At 51.8% G+C, this 21,232-nt stretch overlaps 1 protein-coding gene across 1 annotated transcript; it reads right to left on the bottom strand.

Moving 5' to 3' along the window:
- Positions 1-9,858: 9,858 nt before the first annotated feature.
- On the bottom strand, positions 9,859-17,202 carry NENF (neudesin neurotrophic factor). The gene is made up of 4 exons (XM_043485726.1): positions 16,958-17,202; positions 12,291-12,351; positions 11,345-11,448; positions 9,859-10,399 (listed from the first exon to the last, which is right to left on the bottom strand). The coding sequence occupies exons 1-4, from the start codon at positions 17,123-17,125 to the stop codon at positions 10,223-10,225; spliced, it is 510 nt and encodes a 169-aa protein (XP_043341661.1). The 5' UTR covers positions 17,126-17,202; the 3' UTR covers positions 9,859-10,222.
- Positions 17,203-21,232: the final 4,030 nt, after the last annotated feature.

Genomic DNA, 21,232 nt, shown 5'->3' with positions numbered 1-21,232 from the left:
TGCACACACTATACACAGAGATATATACATACACACAGATACAGACAGGTACACACAGGCACACACGTCACACACACAGATGTACACATACACAGACACACGGATACACACACACATATACACTCACCACAAACACAGATACACACCACACACAGAGCTGTGTACACACACAGAGACAGATACACACACAGATACACAAATACACATGTAGGTACACACCACACAGATGCTCACACTGAAACCACAAGCTCCCTCCCTGCAGGCTGGATTGCGGGTCATGCCCCTTGAGTGTCAGAACCAAGTCAGCCAATCTCATGGCCTTGACCACGGTGGGGGATACTTTTCTGCTTCTGAACTGTCTGTCCCTGGACCCATTACCACCCCACCCCCAAACAGTCCCCTGGTTTGAGATCCTGTATTAAAAGGAATCTCAGCATTTCCATCTCTGAAGGGACATCTTGGCCGATGTGGGGGAAGTGCCCACCCCTGTCCTGGGAGAGAATCCTCCACATTTAAATTGCTCATTACACAGGAAACACGGTGAGACTCCTCTATCAACAGAAAGTGAAAGTCACTCAGTCATGTCTGATTCTTTGCAACCCCAAGGACTATACTGTCCATGGAATTCTCCAGGCCAGAATACTGAAGTGGGGAGCCTTTCCCTTCTCCAGGGGATCTTCCCAACCCAGGGATTGAACCCAGGTCTCCTGCATTGCAGGCAGATTCTTTACCAGTTGAGCCACAAGGGAAGCCCAAGAATACTGAAGTGGGTATCCTATCCCTTCTCCAGTGGATCTTCCCGACCCAGGGATCGAACTGGGGTCTCATGCACTGGAGGCCGATTCTTTACCAACTGAGCTCTCAGGGAAGCCCCTACCAATAGGAGGTATGGGCTAAAAGCCTTCTTCTGGAGTCCATTTAAACATCACCTCCTCGTAGAAGCCTCCCCAGCCTGTTCCATCTAATTGGGTCCCTCTGCCACCCTACTGTTCTCCATCCCCTTCGGAGCACCTGTCACGGAGGAGTTCTGTTTTTTGAGGTGTGTTGCCAGTCTCCTCCTCTAGACAGCAGGAGGAGGGTCATGCCAGCCCTTCACCTCTGCAGACTCAGGATCTAGCCCAGTGCCTGGCACGTAGTAGGTCTCTGTAAGTGTCTGTCAAATGACTCGACTTCACAATATCAAATAGTTCTAGATGAACTGTGATAAACTGATGGATGACAGATCTATGAATTAGCGGTGTGGGTGGCATAGCCAATTCCGAGAAGAATGTCGTGAAAGACAGTTCCTCTCCTCTCCCACAAACCATTTCCAGATTGATAGGATGGCGGGCCGAGGACGGTCCTGCCCTCTGCGGCATTTCTGCCAGGCTTGTGGTACACCTGTACGCCCACGGGGATGAAGACCTAACCTAGGCTTCTTCCACATCACTGCCTCACCTCCTGACCCTCCAAAGGCATTGGACTCCTTGAATGTTAGAACTGATGGGACCCCATCGATTCCGAAGACGGCTCCACAGCACAACTACCTGGGGGACATTTAAGAACACCACTCTGGGGACTTCCCTGCTGGTCCTGAAGTTAAAACTTCACCTTCCCATGCAGGGGTGCAGGTTCAATCCCTGGTCAGGGAGCTAAGATCCCACATGCCTCATGGCCAAAAAAAACCAGGACATAAAACAGAAGCAGTATTATTACAAATCCAATAAAGACTTTAAAAATGGCCCACATCAAAAATATTGGTTTTAAAAAAAGTAAATAAAATAAAAAGACCAATTGGTGGATCCTACCAGGAGCTTAAGTCCTGACTCTGCCACACACCCTGCGAGCTTGGGGAAGTTACTTAACTTCTCTGTGCCTTGATTTATTGACCTGTAAAATGGAAATAATAATAATCACAACCTCAGAGGTTTGTTGTACGGACCAGTCAGCAATGTATGTAAAGCTCTTGGTGCGACACCTGACTCAGTAAATACTGAATAAAGGTAGCTATTATTGTCTTGATTATCTCATCACCAGTTAGCGACTGACGTGGGGCGAGCATCCAAGCCTCCTGATCCCGGATCCAGTGTTCTTTCCAACACGTCACTCTGAATGTGCACACGGTCTTCCCTCTGAGGCCGGGCTCACACTCGGCAAAGTGGACATGTGGCCGCTGCCCCAGGGCCCTTTAGTCAAACTGAATGGAAGGGAGAGACTGGACCTGGGAATGAAAGACAGCTCTGACCCCCGGGGAGCAGACAGTTGGAGAATGTGGGGCTTCAGCAGGCAGCTTCTGAGCCCTTTGGGAAGCCCTCTGGCTACTCCTGTTAGCATTTCATTGTGGAAAAATTGGGAACCAAAAATAGATGTTCTTGAGGGGAGCTTAATCCTCAGGGCTTTACAAAACAGCTGCTGGAGAGTTCCATGAATTAACCACCAGGGGACACTACCATCCCATGCAATGGTGGCCGGTTGGGCCAGAACTGGCGCATAAAACTCCACCACCTCTGCACAACCTCATGCCCCAGCCTGTCCTGTTCAGGGCGCTGTGGCTAGGGTCCCGGAAGATCACGCATTCCTGGTCCTCTTTGCAACTGAGCCCACCGCTCTCCTCCTGGGGGACCTGTAAGAGCAGGGTCTTGCCTCTGTTTTCCTGGCTCCTTCCCTTCACCTCATCCCACGCCCAGCCTATCCCCAGGCCCAGCACAGCACTGGACACATAGCAGGCGAGTGTTTGGCCACCTGATGTGAAGAACCGACTCCTTGGAAAAGACCCTGGTGCTGGGAAAGATCGAAGGCGGGAGGAGAAGGGGACAACAGAGGATGAGATGGTTGGATGGCATCACCGACTCGATGGACATGAGTTTGAGTAAGCTCCAGGAGCTGGTGATGGACAGGGAGGCCTGGTGTGCTGTGGTCCATGGGGACACAAAAAGTCGGACACAATTGAGCAACTGAACTGAACTGAATTGAACTGTTGGTTGGTAGATGGATGTGTGAAGTCCAGTGTCACTAATAAACTGTGGAAAGGAAACTGCCTATGCCCTGTGGGAATGGTGAGAGTGTGGAGTGATACAGATCAGAGAGAGGGTTACGGCTGATGGTCAGGAGGAGGGTCATGGCTATTTGGGAAAATAAGGCGGAAGGCTTAGGCAAGGAGTCAACAGGGGTAGCTCAGAGATCCGATAATGAGAGACTGCTCACTGCCCAGGTCGAATCCTTACCTCAGAGCCCTGGGCAGCAGCACCAGGATTTGGGGGTGATGAACCCAAGCAGCCGAGCACCGCTTAGCTGACCTCCAGGGGGGCATCACTGGCCCCACGACCATCGTTAGCCTCTCCTGTCTTTGGAGTGGTTTGCAGCGGCCATGATCAGGCTGGGAGCTCCCGCAGGTGGCCTGGCTCCTCTGGCTTCCCTCTGGGTGAAGCCCCGGGGCTCAGCACCCTGAACCTGTAACACATACCAGTAGTCCACAAGTCTCATTCACAGGCAGGGTCTAGACTGAGCTGGGAGGAGGGTTGGCAGGAACAGAGTCGTGGGCCTGGCTGGAGGGTGGGCTTTGGAGACCTGGACAGAGACCCAAACAGTGCGGGTGAGGCCTGGGGCGAGCTCAGCATGCGATGGGCATGTGTGATCCTAGGCCTCTGGCAGCAGGACGGGTCTCCTGCTGGCAGCCTCCAATGTGAGGGCCTGGACGGGGTTGGGGGGTGGCTGATGGAGGACCCCTAGTGACCCACGGGGCAGGGACGGGGCAGCCACCTGGGGACTGACTGGGGGGATAGTCTGGGCAGAGGGGCAGCCCCTTTATGCTTTTCTTCCCTTTGGGCATCAGAGCGGGTGGTCTCCAGGAAGCCCTGAGAGGAGGGGCAGCTTGGATGGGCCCTGCCCGGCCCACACTGGACACCAACACTCAGGGCACGGCTTCCGCCCTCCACCCTCAGGCTTTCTGAGACTGTCCACTCTGGCTTCCATCTGCTGCGGTGGTTGCCAGGGGAACCACTTACTATTTTTACATGTTCCCACGTGACAAGCCTGTGGACAGGCGCAGGCGTGGTGGGTCGAGGAGGGACCCCAGTGATGTCCAGTGGGTTCTGGAGACCTTGATGGGAGGCATGAGCTGTCGTGAGGCCCCAGGAGGGGGTCTGGGATTCAGATCTACATCCCCGGGGGAGGGGCATGCCAAGGGGAGGGGTGCCCCAGGTGTGGGAACACCAATCCATTCACTCACCCGTTCATTTCATCAAACGCAGAAGGTGCTGCGTGGTGGGCCAGGTCGGGGAGAGAGCTGAGAACAGGGTGAGTGCATCTCAGCCTGGTGGAGAGATGGACAAATTAAACACAAATGCTTCCACAGGGTACCATGGGTACCATCTTGGCAGAGAGGGATCCAGGAAAACGTCCTTGATGAGAGGACATCTCAGCCAGGATAAGGCTTTGCAGGCAATGTGGACAAAGGGTAAGAGCATTCCAGACAGAGGGACCAGCATGGGCAAGGGGCCAGGGGAGACTGTGAGTGAGGCACCTTTGAGAACTGAAGTCACGTAACTTCTGCAGTGTGGGCGAGGGTGGAAGCTGGGCCAGACCCAGAGCATCAGGTGGCGGTGGGGTGGGACAGCTGCACCACAGCAGGTACCCCCAGGCACACCTGATACCAGGCCTCTGGCAGCAAGCCTGCAGTCCACACAATGCCCTGGCGGGAGGGGGTGGGCAGGGGCACGACTGCCCATTGCCCTTGGGACTCTGGGAGAATCTCCAGGGCTTCCGGGGAACCACAGAGTCTGAGCTCTTGGAGGCAGATTCCATCAGTGGAGCTGGGTTACTGCTCATAGTTCTGGGCTGAGCACTAGTGTCCCGGGAAGGGGGAGAGAGAGAGAGACAGAAAGTGCCATAGCTGGTCACCCTGACTTCCTCAACCCCAGCCTGTGCCCAAAACCCCAGACACACAATGAAAGGTTTCTCTCACCTTGGTCCATGATCCTTCTGGAAAGTCCAAGAAGCCATCCATCCTTAAGGTGGGGGTAGAAGGGGATGGACACAGGGCAAAAAAGTGACACCACCCAGGGTCAGGAGTCCACTCTCACATACGTGCACACCTCATGCACATATACAACCGAGCCTAATCCTAGCACCAGCCTTGTGAAATGGGTATTTTGACCCCACCCCACCCCCCCATTTTAAAGGTTAGGAAACTGAGGCTCAGAGAAGCTGAATAACTCCTCCAGGATCATACAGGTAGGAAGTCATGAAACCAGGATTCAAACCAGGTCAGTCTGATGCTAAACCCTATCTCTCCACAAGATGATTTACTCCACAATGTAACTTACGTGCTTGCCAGGCACCAAGCTAAGTGCTGCAAACCAAAAGGCAAGACACCATCTCATCTCTGAGAATCTAATGAGATCACGTGGGAGGAATGATCGCAGATTGTATTTTCCCAAAATGGCCCGTTGCCCCGGGAGCCAGGGTGGAACTCTGTGTCTGCCTCGGCAAGTAGAAGTCACACTGCCTGGTGCTGAGGCTGGGTAATAAAAGGAGGCACAACCCGGCCACCGCGCTGTGAGAAGTTACGCGTGGACAAGACTGGAGCTCCTGCCAGCAGCCAGGCTCACCACGGCCCTGTAGCCCACTGCGCACTGTCAGAGTTCCTCACACACAATCTCTGAGCACCAGAAATAGCCGGTTCGTGCCACTAAGTTTTGGAGTGAGTTGTAAGCCACGGTCACTGGAATGAGAGGTTCATAAACTGTAAAGTGCTATACAACAGTCAGATGTAGTTAGTAAACCTAAATTTGGCATAAGGGGATTGTGTTAACATCTTAGGAAGTAAATTTTGTCTTAACCAGGGTTCTCCCCCAAAAGCAAAAACAGAGCAGGGGCTTGTGTGCAGGGACCCATGTTTTAGAAATGATCCATGGGATCAGACTGTTCAAGAATGCATTATGGAGGACTTCCATAGCGGTCCAGTGGTTAAGACTGGACTTGTGACAGTGGAAGCGTGGGTTTGATCCCTGGTCAGGGAACTAAAGATCCAGAATGCTTCACAGTGCGGCAGAAAAAAAAAAAGAATGTATTATGGAGTGGATTCCGGCCGTGCATGGCTGGGGCTCAGCATCTCCTAGGACCCTTGAAGAATGGCTCTCAGCAGGTAGGATTGGTCTACTGGTTTCAGCCCTGCTGGTGGAGGGCTGCTCCCCAGATGTTAAGTCCTTGCACTTGCTGTCGGGAATGTCTCGGAGCAGCTTGCCTGGCCAAGAGCCGAGGGGAAAGGGCTGAGTCTGCACTGTGAGCTGACACCACATATGCTGGGCTGACAGTGAAATGAAGCATAAGAGGGGAGCAGCACACCGCAGCCTCAAGGCAGTGCCTACCTCCGCTGCCCCGGACGGAGGCCAGCAGGACCAACCTCTGCCTGGACGGCTTCCCCACCGGCCGTGGGGCAGCCTGCTCGCCTGTGCAGCTTCAGGCCCGTGTGAGGCCTGGGAGCCGCTGTCCCCCAGAAGCCTCTCTCTGCTGACAGAGCCCCAGCAGGCCATGCTTGCCAGAGCCTGGGGCTTTGAGGAGTGGACTTTTGAAGGAAGTCAGTGTAGAGGGTGAGGCTGCTTTATTCAGACCCTTGGTTTTTCTCCAGAAGCTTATGAGGTGGTGAGCAGAAGCCTGAAGGACACGGGGTGTCTGAGTCTGGGGGTCATCTGTCCAGGCTGGGACGAGGGCAGGGTGCCCTCTGCATGACCCCACCTCTGGGAGCTGGCTTGCTGGGCAGACCCCTCCGCCAGTTCCACTCATCTCCGTTATGGGACATTCTATACTTAGTGGTCTTCCAAATGGAGAACGAGATTCCCTGCTCCAGCGCCTTGCTTCCGGCCTTTACAGTTTTAAGCCTCTTCATCCCGGTTATGGGCCAGGAGCTGGCTCTGCACCAGCTGCAGGGGAGGCCTGGCAGCCGGGAACACACGGAGGGAGGAGGGCCTGACTGTGCTCCCCCTGGGGGACTGTGGAGGGGCTGCAGCTCGCTGGAGGAACTTAGATTTGGGGAAGGACTTCACGAATTACAACACCTAGCATAGGCCAGGAACTGAGCGTCCCCTCTGAGAGGTTGAACTTGAACCTGTATGCTTAAGAACCCAGCCTCCACCCACTCTCCCATCACCTTTACCTTCAGTTCTCCTAGGGCTTCCCTGGTGGCTCAGACAATAAAGAATCCGCCAGCAATACGGGAGACCCAGGTTCAGCCCCTGGGTTGGGAAGATTCCCCCGGAGAAGGGCATGGCAACCCACTCCAGTATTCTTGCCTGGAGAATCCCATGGACAGAGGAGCCTGGTGGGCTACAGTCCAGAGGGTCACAAAGAGTCAGGCATGACTGAGCAACTAACACTTTTCACTTTCACACTCGTGGGTATAGGTCATGGCTCCTTTCCTCCTGCTTCGTTCCAGGATGATGCGTGACCTCCCCACTAGACCCGGGGTCCTCCGATGGGAGGGGTCCTCGACTCGGAGGCTGGTGCAGCTCTATCCCTCAGGTCCGCTTAGGACTGAGGGGTTTCCTGGGATGTGAGAGTTTCACTGTAAAACCCAGAAAGTTTGGCAAGTTTAGCCACCCTAGATGAGTGTCTGCTTTCATGTTTGGAGGAGACAACCTCATCAAAAGGCAATTACAGGGTTTCCCTGGTGGTCCAGTGGAAGACTAAGACCCTGAGTTCCCAATGCATGGGGGGTGGGCAGGGCGGTGGGGGGGGTGCAGGTTCAATCTCGTATCGGGGAACTAGATGCCACATACCACAACTGAAGGATCCTTAGTGCCGCAACAAAGATCAAAGATCCTGCATGCCCACAGCTAAGACTTGGTGCAGCCAAATAAGTACCATAAAAATATTTTTAAAAACCTGGCAGTTACAAGGTGTGCGCTAAGCTCTACTGGACCCCAGAAGGGAAGGCTTCTTGGCAGAGATGCATCCTGGCTGAGTCTTGTTAAGAGGATATAAACCCTTAAAGTGAAGATGACATGACAAGCAAATGCGGGAGAAGGGATAAATGGGGCAGCAGGCTTTGGGCTTCAGGAATGTGTGTGTCCTACAGACGCCAGTGATGCAAATCCCCAGGCCAGGCTGCACCCCCTCCCCCAGCTGCACCCCCTCCCACCCAACCGCAGTGGAGCCCGTCTGGGGTGCCCAGATTTCTGTGTGCTCAGCCCTGACAGAGGCTTACTTGGAATCTGGTAATAAGAGACAGTCTTATTCAGAGAAGATCCTTGCTGGGGTGGAGGCGGTCTTTGAAGTGCAGAGCAGGGAAATGAGGCAGAATTGCCCCAGCAGTGGGGTTCCCCTGAAGGGAACCTGTGCTGTGATGGAGGCGAGGGGAGGAGAGAAGTGGGGGAAACAAGAGTTCTGAAAAGTCCCTGGGGACTGGGCTTGGAGACCTCACTCACCCTGCAGAGATGGGGCTCTAAGGAATGGAATCCTGGCCCTTCCATTGCTTGGTGATGCAGGCAGTGGGTGGCATGTAATTAAAGGAAAGTTATCTCTCGGGGGTCCCCAAGGACTTGTAACCATCATTATTCATTCACACATCATCTGTTTCAGGGCAAAATGTCCCAGTACAGACCACCAACATGAACAACTTCCTGAATTCCAGGCCAAAGAGTCTTCTGTCTGATAAGTTCTAGACCCACTCCCCTTGGATGGCCAGCAAGCTCCCAGCTTCTTGCGTGGGACCCAGGAGTCCACCATTAGTCTGGACACAAAGAGTAAAGCCAAGGTCAATCCTGGATCTTAGTAAGGATGGGGCTGAGTCCTCCCTGAGGTGACTGGTGAGGTAGTGCTCCTGAAAGTCCATCTGGGCCCAAGTGTTTCACAGTCTCTAAGGGAGCTCATTACAAATGCAGTTCCCAGGCTGTGTCCCTGAAATAGTAAACGCTAAGCCTTGGGGGTGGGACACAGGAATCAGCATCTTCAACGGTCACCCTAGGAGAGTCTTCTGCTTAGTATAAAATTCTTTCTTGTGGGGTAAGTGCTATTTGTTTTAATAAAAGACAAAGTTTTGTGTCAAAGAAATTAGTCTCTGCTATAAAATTTCCAGGATGAGTCTAACGCAGGATTTCTCAACCTTGGCACAACTGGCATTTTGGACCAGATAATTCTTTGTTCTGGGCATTGTCCTGTGCATTGTAGGACGTTTAAAAACATCCCCACACACTAGATACCAATAGCATCCTACAGTTGTAACAACCAAACATTTCAAAACAGCTCCAGACACTGCCTAAAGTCCCTTAAGGGAAAAATCCTGCCCTCAAGAGATTTTCCTTATGAAATCTGAGCTGAGTCTCGTGTGTTGCGTGTTCTTCACCGACGTTGGAATGACCTCCAGGCCAGGCCCTTGCCCACATGGAAACCCCGCCCTCCTCACCACTTTCCAGCTGCAGGTGGAGCTGAGGCCAGTTCACATCTTCGTTCTCCTGGTTGTGGTGAAGAGCCAGGCCCTTTAAGAGCTCCCTTTCTCCTTCTCCCTTGTGGCTTGTTCCCTGGTGGCTCAGATGATAAAGTATACTCCTGCAATGTGGGAGACCTGGGTTCGATCCTTGGGTTGGGAAGATCCCCTGGAGAAGGGCATGGCAATCCACTCCAGCGTTCTTGCCTGGAATATCCCATGGACAGAGGAGCCTGGTGGGCTAAGTCCATGCAGTTGCAGAGTTGGACAGGAATGAGCGACAACAGTTTCAGCTTCCCCTTCTCCACCCTTCTACCTAATGCACCCCCTTTCTGCCACATCTCATGGGTGCCTCTGCCACCTGGCCCCTTCGCTCGCCAGAGAGACAGAAAGCAGACCAGCAGAGACAAGTGGTGCTAATGAGGCTCAAAGAAATGCCCTGCGGGGAAGAATTCTCCTTTCGTGAAAACAGGAAGTTTATTTTGGTGCTTTAAGTACACACGGCCACAGGAGAAAATCTGACAAGTATAGAACAATATAAAGAAGAAGGCCACCTGTAATTCCACTGCCCACGAAGCCCCCGCTGACACCTAGGAGGCGTCTCCCTTCGGCCCCCATGACCTCCGTGGCTGGCGTGCAGGCAGGGCACCTGGGTGAACAGAACACTTGACCCAGGGCGATGAAAGCCATTCAGCATTCCAGGTGAAACGTGTGCTTTATTCAGAGCCGGTGGTGACCCGGAGCTCTGACTGCCTGTTTTGCAGAAGATCTTGTGTTGGAGGGTCTCCCCGCCTCGCCTTCCCAGGGCCAAGCTCCTGCCGATCAGAACTCATCCTTTATGTCAAAGTGGGGCTGGTCTTCAGGCTTGAAGTCCAGGTTGGGGCTGCCATCCTCATTGAGGATTCTTCGGGCCGTGTAGCCGACAATCGGGTACTTGGCTTTGTACACTCTGGTGAAGACGTCGTCCAGGGATTCCAGCTCCTCAGCCGTGAGGCCCGTCTTGGGGAGAAAAGCCCGAGAAACCCAGGGTTGGGAATGAATGAACTGGACTTGGCCCCGGCCTCTCATACCTCCTCCCTGCCTTCTTCTCCCCATATCCTTCAGGCAAGAGAAAAAAAAAAATCTCTCGAAAATCAAATCACGGACAGCTGACTTTTTAAGAGGCCACCCTGTGTGCTCATGAGTGTTGCAGGGGGAGGAGATGGGGGAAGCAGGGGCCACATCAGGTTGTGGGGTTTGATTGACATGGGAATGAAAGGGTCCAGAGAGCTCCCAGGCGGTGCAGGGGGGCCGCCGTGTGCGGTCTGCAGCCACCTCCTCCCCCCAGTGACTCCCACCACTCTCTACCCTCCCCCCATTATAGATCTGCACACCCTCCCCGCTCTGTAATTTCTTAATTTGCTTCTATAACGTTGTTGCTCAGGTCTGGCTCATCTGAGCAACACGGGAGTGAATGCCAGCCTTTCTGTCGGGATGACTAGGATGACCCTGAAATGGTCTTTGTAAAGGCTGTGGTCTCCTTCACAGAAATATGAGCACAGGGGAGCCTCTGCTTCATTCCCTGAGCGACCAGGAGTGGCTTGGGAAGTGGGTCTCAGAGACAAAGAGCAAAGCACCCAGGGGCTGGGGGTGGCAGGGCAGACTGTAAGGGGGACGGCCCTGCCAAGGCAGGCGGGGGCCAGACTGTGAGGATCACTGAGCTTGATCACAAGTGCCCGGGAGTCTGGCCTTGACTCTGTAGCCAGTGGGGAGCCATGGAGGACTTTTGAGCTTTAACAGTGAGATCTCTACTTTAAGAAAACAACTGGCTATCACACGGAGTGGACTGGAATGTAAACAAACTAGTTAGGAAGCTTTGCTATTGCCCAGGGGTGTGTGTGTGTTGGGGGAAGGCCATGGCCAAGGAGGTGGGGCACTCTGACAGAGGCTCAAAATCTGGCTCACAGTGTCATAGGTGAGGTCTGCAGGGTCCAGGGACATCTTGGCCACCCCTCTGGTGGAGTCCTTCCCGGTCAAGGCGTTGTAGGGGGCTCCTCGTCCATAAAACTCTGCAGTGGGGAGGATGGAAGAGGATATGAATGGGTGTGCCTACAGCAGCTAGGAGCGGGTGGGGGGGGCTTCCAAGACCACCCCCACCCCCCGAATCCTGGAAAGACTGGCCTGAGGGGAGGGACAGCAGTGAGGAGGGGAAGTCCAATAAGCCACCCCAGCTATCTGCTTGAGTCCCCCAGTTCAGAATAATGAATAAGTCATATATGCTGGGCCAAGAGGTGACTTTTTTAAAAATACAGAATGAAAACAATCTCTTAAAAATATCTAAAATGTAAACAAGAGGAATGTCCTGTCTGCCTAAATGCTCACTGAAACCAAGTCTATTTCCCTACATCTTTGGTTTGGTATCAAATAAACAACGAACCCTTACAAGACAGCTTCCACGATATCAGCTATAGTTTTCATCACGGAAAACACAGAAGGGCATTAAAAAGTTCTACAATGTTCTATGATCTCAATCCTTTGCTAAGTAAAGGGTTTTTTACTAAGGCAAATCATCCAGTTTGACTCTGACTGTATAGGCATCAGGGAGCCATAGAAGATTTTTGAGCAGGAGCGTGATATTATTAGAAAAACACTGCTGAAGAACAGCCCTGACAAAGACGGTGAACTCAGAGACTTCCCGGGCAGTCCAGCAAGGGTTTGATCCCTGGATGGGGAACTGAGATTTTGCAGGCCGCACAGCACAGCCAAAAAGAAAAAAAAAAAAATTACAAATTCACTCTGGAGGGAAAGGACTTGCCCGGTGTTCCCTCTGCTCCCTCACACCTAGAGCACCCACTCTGGCCGCCACACCCCCACCCCCAGAGGTAAGGGTCCATGAAACCAAGCCACTTACCCTTTCCAGAAGTGACATCGAACACCACCCCCTTGACTGCCATGTAGATGGGCTGATCTTCCTAGAAAGCAAGAGGGAAGGTGTGAGGAGGAAGCAGAGAACCCTACTCTTTTGGCTCAAGTTAGTAAAATCTCTTCCCATCATGGGCAGTGCAGGGGGCGGTGGGTGAAGTTACAAAGCAGCCGCTGTCAGCCAGTCCAGCCAGCATATGACCCTACCTACAGAATCGTGCCCACTCACGAAACCTGGGGAAAGCTAAGAAGCTTCATGACAAGTCTATGGCAATATCTTTCTTTTAAAGAAAAATCAGGAGCTGAAGCAGCTCTATACAGATAAAAATTCAAAAGAATATTCAAGGAGTTACTTAAATTGGTTCAAATTTCCTTTCATTTTCACCACACATGGATGTAATCAGTGCAAATGATCTATTGTATGTTTTGCTTCTTATAGGTAATATTGGTTCATACAAACATTGTCATGTGTTGAAATAACCAAAATAGCTGTCACTTAAACAGCTCTATCTTATTTTAGTGATGCTGTACCTGTTTACTATTTTTCTATTTTGGCTTATCTGGATGGTTTCCAATTCCTTAGCACCATAAATGGCAGCATTATGAATACCTTTCAAGTTACTATCTAATGAGTTATTTCTTTGAGGCCTATTTCAATATATCGAATTCTGGGGCCTGAGCAGATGAACAACACAATCACTTTTTATGTTTTACCAGCTTGTCCTTCAAAAAGTCATCTATGGTGCTAGAAATATACAAGCAATGCCGTTTCCTTGCAGCTGTAACCATGGGTTCTACATTTTACTTTTTGCTCTATTTGTGGGTATTCAAAAGGAAGGACAGAAAATAAAATGTAGTTCCTAAGTGACAGTTAAGGACTCTGGAGAAACCTTAAATTAAAAACAAATACTGTATATATTAACATATACGTGGGATCTGGAAAAATCGAACATGCTAAGTCACGTTAGTCATGTCCCACTCTTTGCGCCCCTTTGGACTGTAGCCCCCCAGGCTCCTCTGTCCATGAGGATTCTCCAGGCAAGAATACTGGAGTGGGTTGCATGCCCTCCTCCAGGGAATCTTCCTGACCCAGGTATCAAACCCACATCTCTTGCGTTTCCTGAATTGGCAGGCCGGTTTTTTTTACCACTAGCAGCACTTGGGAAGCCCCCAGAACACAGTAGGTTCTGTGAAAGACACCAGCAGCCGGGACCCCTGTGTTTTGTGGTCTCCAATCTGAAGCATCCATCGAAGCTTCTGTGCAGCTCCCTGCCGGGAGTCCGAGCTCTCAGCACAAATCACAGTGCAGAGTCTGGGACAGGAGGGTCTGCCCTGGCTCTCATCCAAAAGGATTTTCATACAAATGAGATCTCATCGCTAGGTACTTCAGGATAACTTGTTACACAAGGTCCACAATCCCACAGCAGAGACTCTTGGGGGTCAGATGTGTTTGGGAATTCAGAATTTGTCAGATTTTAGAAAGGTGTCTTAGGGCTCACATAGGAACACCTACAAGGGGTCTGAGGAAGCACCCCATCATCAAGGATATCAGTATTTCACAGTAAAGCATAAACGTGAATATTCACACTAAGTAGGATAAATAAAGTCTATAAATAGACTTGCATAGCTCCAACACTGTTCCATTACCAAAGGTGTTCAGATCAGGCGGGGTTTTGCTGTCAAATGATATTTAAAAAACCTTCTACTTTTCAAAGCTTCTTTTCTTTGATTTCTGAACTGCATAAGAGGATTATGGGTCTGTTATACTGCCTCTTATTTGTATCTTTAATAATAAACTAATAAAAATAATATTAATACCAGCTAAGATTGCCTAAGGTTTAATGTGCTAAGACTACTCCAGGCCTCAGCTAAGCACTTTGCACAGAACCACCTCATTTAATTCTCACAAAACCCCCACAGAGAGTAGGAACTCTTATTATAGCCAGTATGACAGTCAGTTTTTTGTGTCAATTTGGATCAGTGACAGTATCCTTATTCAGCACTTATCTAGGTATTGTACAGAGGTATTATGTAGATTCGATTAATATCTACAACTGGCTTTGTGTACAGATTACTCTGGATAATCTAGGTGAGCCTGATACTATCAGTTGAAAGGCCTTAAGAGCCTCTGAGGTTTCCCTGAGAAGGAAGAAATATACCACCAGTGGGCTGCAGCATCTGTTCCTGCCCAGAGGTTTCTCGCCAGCCCTTCCTGACAGCCTGACCTACTCATTTTAGACTTACCTAGCCAGCCTGCATGATCACATAAACCAATTCTTGCAATTAAAAAAAAAAAAATGTATATATATATATATATACACACACACACATATTTACACACATAGGGACTTCCTGGTGGTCCAGTGGTTAAGAATCCAAGCTTCCACTGCAGGGGGCACTAAGATCGTGCATGCCACGTGGTGCAGCCAATATATATATACAATATATACACACACATACATAGATATAAAATTTTTTTAACCGGTTCTGCTTCTGGTGGAACCCTGACTGATAACAAGTATCACAGATTAAAAAAAAGAAAAATTGAGACTTTAGCTATTTGCTCAAAGGGACTCAAACCCAGATATGATTCAAAGCTCTAATGCTCTAATGAGCATTAACAAACAGTTAACACTTCTGAGAGTGAAAGGGGATGCTATTAATAATTATCCCAGGACAACAGGCATAAACCAGAACCACCCAGGGCAAACCTCAGCACAAGGCGGTTAAACCCAGCTGCACTGAACTGCCTCTTTCCCCTCTTACTACAGACATCCTCTGGGCTTCACACCCTGAAACAATTTTTTCCTTAACCTGCTTCCATCTCAAGCTTCCCTCTCTCCTTCCCATGGCTGAGCATCCATCAATGATACCCGCATAAAAAAAAAAAAAACAAGGGTCTTTTTCTTGTAGCCTAGGCATGGCTGCTGGACATGACCGCCACTTAGAACTCTTTCTGCCCTTGGGTTCTGTGCTGGGGGTCCCTAGGATCACCCCTAGATTTGGAGATTCACTAGAAGGACTCAGAGAATTTGGCAGAGTCAGACTCAGAGCTAGTTTATTACAGCAATGCAGCGAGGATACACAGCTGGATCTTAAGGGGAAGGGACACAGGAGGAGCCTAGAGGAATCCACCTGTGGGCTTTCTTAGGCTCTCGCCCTCCCAAGAGGGGGTCAACAGAGCACATTCTTTCCCCCGCAACAAAATGCAGCAACACATGTATGACATTTCTGCCCAGAGAAGCCCGGGAGAGCTTCAGAGCCCAAGGTCTTTGCTGTGGGCCCACCTTGCAAGCCCTCTCTGCCCAGCACTGTTAACAGGGACACACAGTTTGTACAAAGAGCCCAGACTGAGCCCCCTTTAGCTGTTAGGGAGGTGCGGAACACCCTGGAAATCCAGACACCAAGCCAAGAGCCACTCTTGCAAGTGGGCCTATCTAAGGATGGCAGGCCTGCAATGCTAACTCTTCCCTGCACAGATTTCCTGGTTCCCTGCTGCTCCAAACGGGGGTCCTTTAACATGCTGCCACATCTCTGTCACCCTCCTTTCGCGTTCTCAGTGACTCAGGCTTCTAACCAACCTCTGTGTACAGTGATATCCAAACTAGCACCAGTGCCTAGGGCCCAGGTTTCTAAGTCCCTCTTGGGAACCTAGGCACGCTAAGGCTACTTGACTTGCGGGTTAGGGAGCCCACAGCAGAGGGTTTTAACAAGAGAATATTAGGTTCCTTCCTTCTTCTACCACTATCTGGTGGCATGCCTCCTTTTGCTCACAGTATAAAAGCAGGAGGTTGATTCCTATCTACTCTGAAACTTTATCCTTCCCTGATTTCCCCACCTAAGTCTTCCCCATCTCCTGACCTAATTCCAGACCCCATGGCCCTTCTCCTGGAGACCACCCTGTTCCCAGGCTCCACAGCCATCACACTGGGCCCCGCCAACCCTAACGGCCAGGTGACTGTGAGCAGTATCTGGGACACTTCGGGGTGGGACCCGCCACCGGGGGCTGTGTCTAGGGGTGGGATGTCTCTGTTTCTAACCTCTGACCTCCCCCTCTGCCTTCTCCCCCAGCTCTGGTCCAGCCCCAAGAGCACAGGCACTAAAAGCCAGTTTGACGAGTCCCGAGATAGGGAGGCCGGGAGACAGGAGAGCAGGGAAAGCCTGGAGCACCCCTGGGCCTGCCCCCACGCCCGCCTAGCCCAGGGAGCAGGCCTTGCTGCCCTCTCTCCCACCCGCCCCCACCCGCCCCTACCCCCCGGAGGAGGCAGATGTGTCTGTCCCTAGCTGATGCTCACACTGTAAACAAAAAAGTTTCTCCGTTTCCTGTACTGACTGTGAATCAGAAATGTGTCTCAAGGCAACAGCTCAAGGGAAGAGAGAGGGAGAAGCGCGGGGTGGGTGTTCCGACCCGAAAAGCGGGGAGCCGGGCGCCCCGACGGCTGGGGACCTCCCCGTGTCCCCAGGCGGCGATCAGGCCTGGACAGAGGGGCCGGGCAGGCCTCGCGCCCCGCTCGGGGCCGGGACTCCGGGAGGGGGCGTCCCCCGAGGCCTGCGCCTGCCCCCCCCCCCCGCACCCCGAGATCTCTCTCTGGCGCAGCGGCCTCGCTGGGGTCTCAGCTTGGCCGGACTCGGCCCAGTTCCCGGGCCCGCGCTCACCTCCTCCCCGCCGTAGCGGGCCAGCTCCTCCTCCGTGAAGAGCCGCACCGGGGGACCCCGTTCGGCGGGACGCGGCGCCTGCCCGGCCTCGGCTGCGGGGAGTCCCGCAGCCAGCGCCACGATCAGGGCGAGCGCGACCAGCCGCCGCCCCGGCGCGGGGCCCGCCATGGTGAGCGCGCCGAGCCGGGCCAGGGCCGGCCTGGGCGGCGGAGCCCGAGCGCGCCCGCCCCGCGGCCCCGGAGCCCCGCCCCGCGCGCGCCGGCCCAGCGCCTGGAGGCCCGGGAGCCGGGACCTGGGAGCCGGACTCCGTGCCTCGCGTGCGCGGCGTCCCGCGCTCCGCCACCCGGACCCCGAGACTGGAAACTTGGAGTTGGGATGCTGGGGTCTACAAGCTACAGACTGAAAATTTCTTCAAAGAGTGGCACGTGTCATAGCAGTGCCTTGTGTTTAGATTACAGAGTTGACCCAGCCCAGCATTCCAGCACCTGGGAAGATGTTATTTATAACCTAGGACCCCAACTTTCTTAATTCATTTTTAGTTTGGGCTGATTTTTTTTTTCTTCCCAGTTGTGTTTAAATTTCGGATCTCCGAAGGATTTTTGCAAAGGTTGGGCACATCAAAGACATACCCCGAAATAATAATAGCTAACATTTGTGCAAGGATTTATTTCTTCGTTGATTTATTCAGCAAATGCTTTTTGAGGGTCTCCACCTACCAGGTCACTGAAGAAGGCAGATCCACGCCCAACAGAGCCTACATTCTATGGGTGAAATAGACAAAAGTAGCATGTTAGGTGGTGATGAATGCTAGAGAGGGGGGGAAATGGGCAACAGAATAGAGAGCATTGGGAATTGGAATTTTAAATAGGCTGACAGGGGGAAAGCCCCAGGGAAGACAGTATCTGTATAAACGTCTAGAGGAAATATGCTCAGATGGTAAAGAATCCGCCTGCAATGCAAGAGACCCAGGTTCAATCCCTGGATGGGGAAGATCCCCTGGAGAAGGAAATGGCAACCCACTCCAGCATTCTTGCCTGGAGAATCCCATGGACAGAGGAGCCTGGCAAGCTACAGTCCATGGGGTCGCAAAGAGTTGGACACAGCTGAGCAACTAACGCACATACACATTTTGGGAAATGAGGGAGGCAGCCTGGAGGTGTGGGGAGCAATCCTTGCAAAGGGAAAACAGCAGAAATGCTGAGGAAGGAGAGTGTCCTGCTTGTTGGAGGAACAGCAAAGGGGGAAGAAGGGTAGGAGGTGAGTTCAGGAGGGTATGGGGGTCTCGGGGGCTGGAGGCAAGGGGCAGATCTTGTGGGGCCTCACAGCTTATTCTCTCTTTAATGACTTTGGCTTTTAGGCTGAGTGAATGGAAGAGAGGAATGAGTTAAAATGTTCATGGAATGACTTTGGCTGTCCTGTGTGGAGAAGAGACAGAAGTGGGAGCTTCTGTTATAATCCAGGTGAGAGATGATGGTGATTTGGCCCCGGTCCGTAGCAAGGGAGGTGATGAGAAGTGGGTGGATCACGGATTTGTTTTGCATGTGTGGCTCACAGGATTTGCTGACAGATGAGACATGGGGTCTGAGAGACAGAGAGGAGCCAAGGATGACCCCGAGGGTTTTTGGCCTGGGCAGCAGAAGGATGGAGTCGCCACTTACTGAGATAAGGAGAGACGGTAGGAGGAACAGGTTTGGGTGAAGATCAAGATCAGGCGTGTTCACTCTGAAAACACTTAGATAGCCAGGTGGAAGTCTCAAATAGACAGTTGGCTGTATGAGTCTGGAATTGGAGGGAGAGCTCAGGCTAGAGAGAGAAACCTTGGAACCCTTGGCATTTAGTTTGTATTTAAAGCCGCGGAATGGATGAGATCATCAGGAAGGGCATGTAGACGGAAAGGAGGCAGGACCGAGGACTGAGTTCTTGGGGCATGCCAACATTTTGTGGTTGGGAGAACCGGCCACCAAAGATGGGCTTGCTGTGTACCAAGCACTTTTACGTCTATTAGCTGATTTAATCCTCACTGTAACTCTATGAAGCTCCTCTGTCCATGGGATTTCTCAGGCAAGAAGACTGGAGTGGGTTGCCATCTTCTTCTCCAGGGCATCTTCCAGACCCAGGAATTAAACCAGGGTTTCCGGCATTGCAGGCAGATTCTTTACCGACTGACCTACGAGGGAATCCCACTCTTTGTACGAAGAGCTGTTGTTATCACGCATTTTACAAAGGATGATACTGAACTGCACAGACCTTACGTGCCTTGCTCAGTGTCACACCGTAGGTGGAAGAGCCAAGATTCAAGCATGGGCCCTGTGTCCCAGAGCCACCAGGCTATCCCTCCCCTCTGTGACTCTACCAAGTTCTCAGCCCTGCACTTCTTCAACAGAGTGGGCTTTGGTTACAGAGCAACCTAAACAGGACCTGTCCACAAACCATCTGAATCTTAATTTCCACATCAGTAACATACCAGCCTACCTCCTAGGTAGGACTGTGTTGAAACTAAAAGTGATACAGGTGTGAAAATCTGTGTAAGCTGTGCAATATCTGTGTCACACCATGTCACCAGGTCTCCGGGTTAGAAGAGGCCCTGCTAAGCCCTTAGAATATCACCCCCTTCCTGAGGCCTCTTGTTCCTTGGCATACAGGATGCAGCATCTCTGCTTGAGCCCTTTTCTCTTCCTACAATTGTATTGTTAGGAACTGCTCTGGGCCCAAGGAAACTCCCTATAATTTCTACTAATCAGATCTAGCTTCCCCGTCCCAGAGACGCTGAGTGTGAGCCTATAATGTACTAGCATGTTCACATGCCCTTGGATTTCTCCAGGCATCCTCCTGATTGCTCTTCCCTACTTGAACCCATGTTTGTTTTCCCAAACGAATCAGCCAGTGACCGTCAAGGAAAACAGAAACTACTTTGTGGCTGTAATGTAGGGAGTTGGTTACATAGGTGAAGGAAGAGGCTAAGAAGCAACCCTGGGGGAGCCCAGAGATTAGCTAAGCAGGAAGACTGGTAACATCCGAGACTGTTTTAGAGTTTAGGAGCCTGGGTCACCTGACTGAAGCTAGAACCACACACACACACACAGACACACAGACACACACACAGACACACACACACAAAACACTGGCATCAGCGCTAGAGCTGTGGAAGGGAAGCTGCTGGGGCAGAGCACAAGGGAGAGAAAACCCCGGCTTCTCTTTCTCAGCTCTGCTCCAGGCTTGCAGCAGAGCTTCCTCTGGACTGAGCCCAGTGGAAAGCCAACCATCAGGACCAGTCCCTGTAACCCAGAGCAGGAGAGGCAAGGATGGGATCTGAGGGCAAACACGCCCAGGATCAGCCCAACCCGGCCTCCACCGACCTGGCTTCTACCCGCTCATCTTGTTACCAAGTGCAAGCTCTCTCAGCTCACCGCACGACAGGCCAATGAATCTGAGAGACCAGGGGCTGAGGCGCGGAAGAGACCTTAATCGGGGAGCCAGCAGACCGAGAAGATGGCAGGCTAGTGCCTCAAAATGACCATCTTATTGGGGTCTGGATGCCAGGTTCTTTTGTAGAGTCAGAGAGAAAGAAGCAGTGAGGAACTAAAGTCAAAAGGCAAAACAGAGAGGGAGAGGCGGTGGGGAAGTAAAGTGAAAGGGTCTACAGTCTTGCAAAACATCTCCAAGGGAATGGCCGGCCTTCGGTAGGGGTGTGTTCACCTCTTCTATCCACAGGTGGGCGGGGACAAACCATTACTCCCTGAGCTGAACAAAGGCACTTTAGTTTACAGTCAGGCAGAGTGGGCAGGGTCCTCCAGGCAAGACAGTAAGCATAATTATAATAACAAAAGCAACGAAAAGCGAGTCAAAGAAACAGTTTCCAACATGGAGTAAGAATCGGCTTCCTTCCTACAACCATCTGACTGCCTCCTAAGGGCCCCTCCATCAGCCCCCTCCAGCGACATCACCTTCTGTTTGGGTCCCAGCCTGGGCCTCCATACTGGGGTACAGGTCCTCATGGGCCTGGGGTGCAGGTCGTCAGGACCTTCTTGTCACTCAGGTCTCAACTCACAGGAATCTACCATCTTGAGGCCTTTCTGGACTCCCCACGACCAGTGCCTCCTCCCACAGTCGCCCTGTCACTCGTGTGCTATTCCCGTATTCTCTTTTCCTTTATTTAGAGCTCTGGTCACTATGTGAAATTACTTTGTTCATTTCTTTATTCAACTACTCTGGGTACCAGCAACCGCCAATCATATCCTTGTCAGAGGCCCTGGGATATAGAAATGAGCCAAACAC

The sequence above is a fragment of the Cervus canadensis genome, chromosome 13, assembly GCF_019320065.1.
Source record: "Cervus canadensis isolate Bull #8, Minnesota chromosome 13, ASM1932006v1, whole genome shotgun sequence".
In the NCBI taxonomy this organism is placed as follows: Eukaryota; Metazoa; Chordata; class Mammalia; order Artiodactyla; family Cervidae; genus Cervus; species Cervus canadensis.
This window is presented reverse-complemented; position numbering and strand designations above follow the sequence as displayed.

Excerpts from the sequence above, each read along its gene's own strand:
- NENF (XM_043485726.1), bottom strand. The coding sequence starts at position 17,125 with ATGGCGGGCCCCGCGCCGGGGCGGCGGCTGGTCGCGCTCGCCCTGATC. Across the intron at positions 12,352-16,957 it reads CCCGCTACGGCGGGGAGGAG|GAAGATCAGCCCATCTACAT; the intron begins GTGAGCGCGGGC and ends CTTGCTTTCTAG. Across the intron at positions 10,400-11,344 it reads CAGACCTCACCTATGACACT|ACGGGCCTCACGGCTGAGGA; the intron begins GTGAGCCAGATT and ends TTTCTCCCCAAG.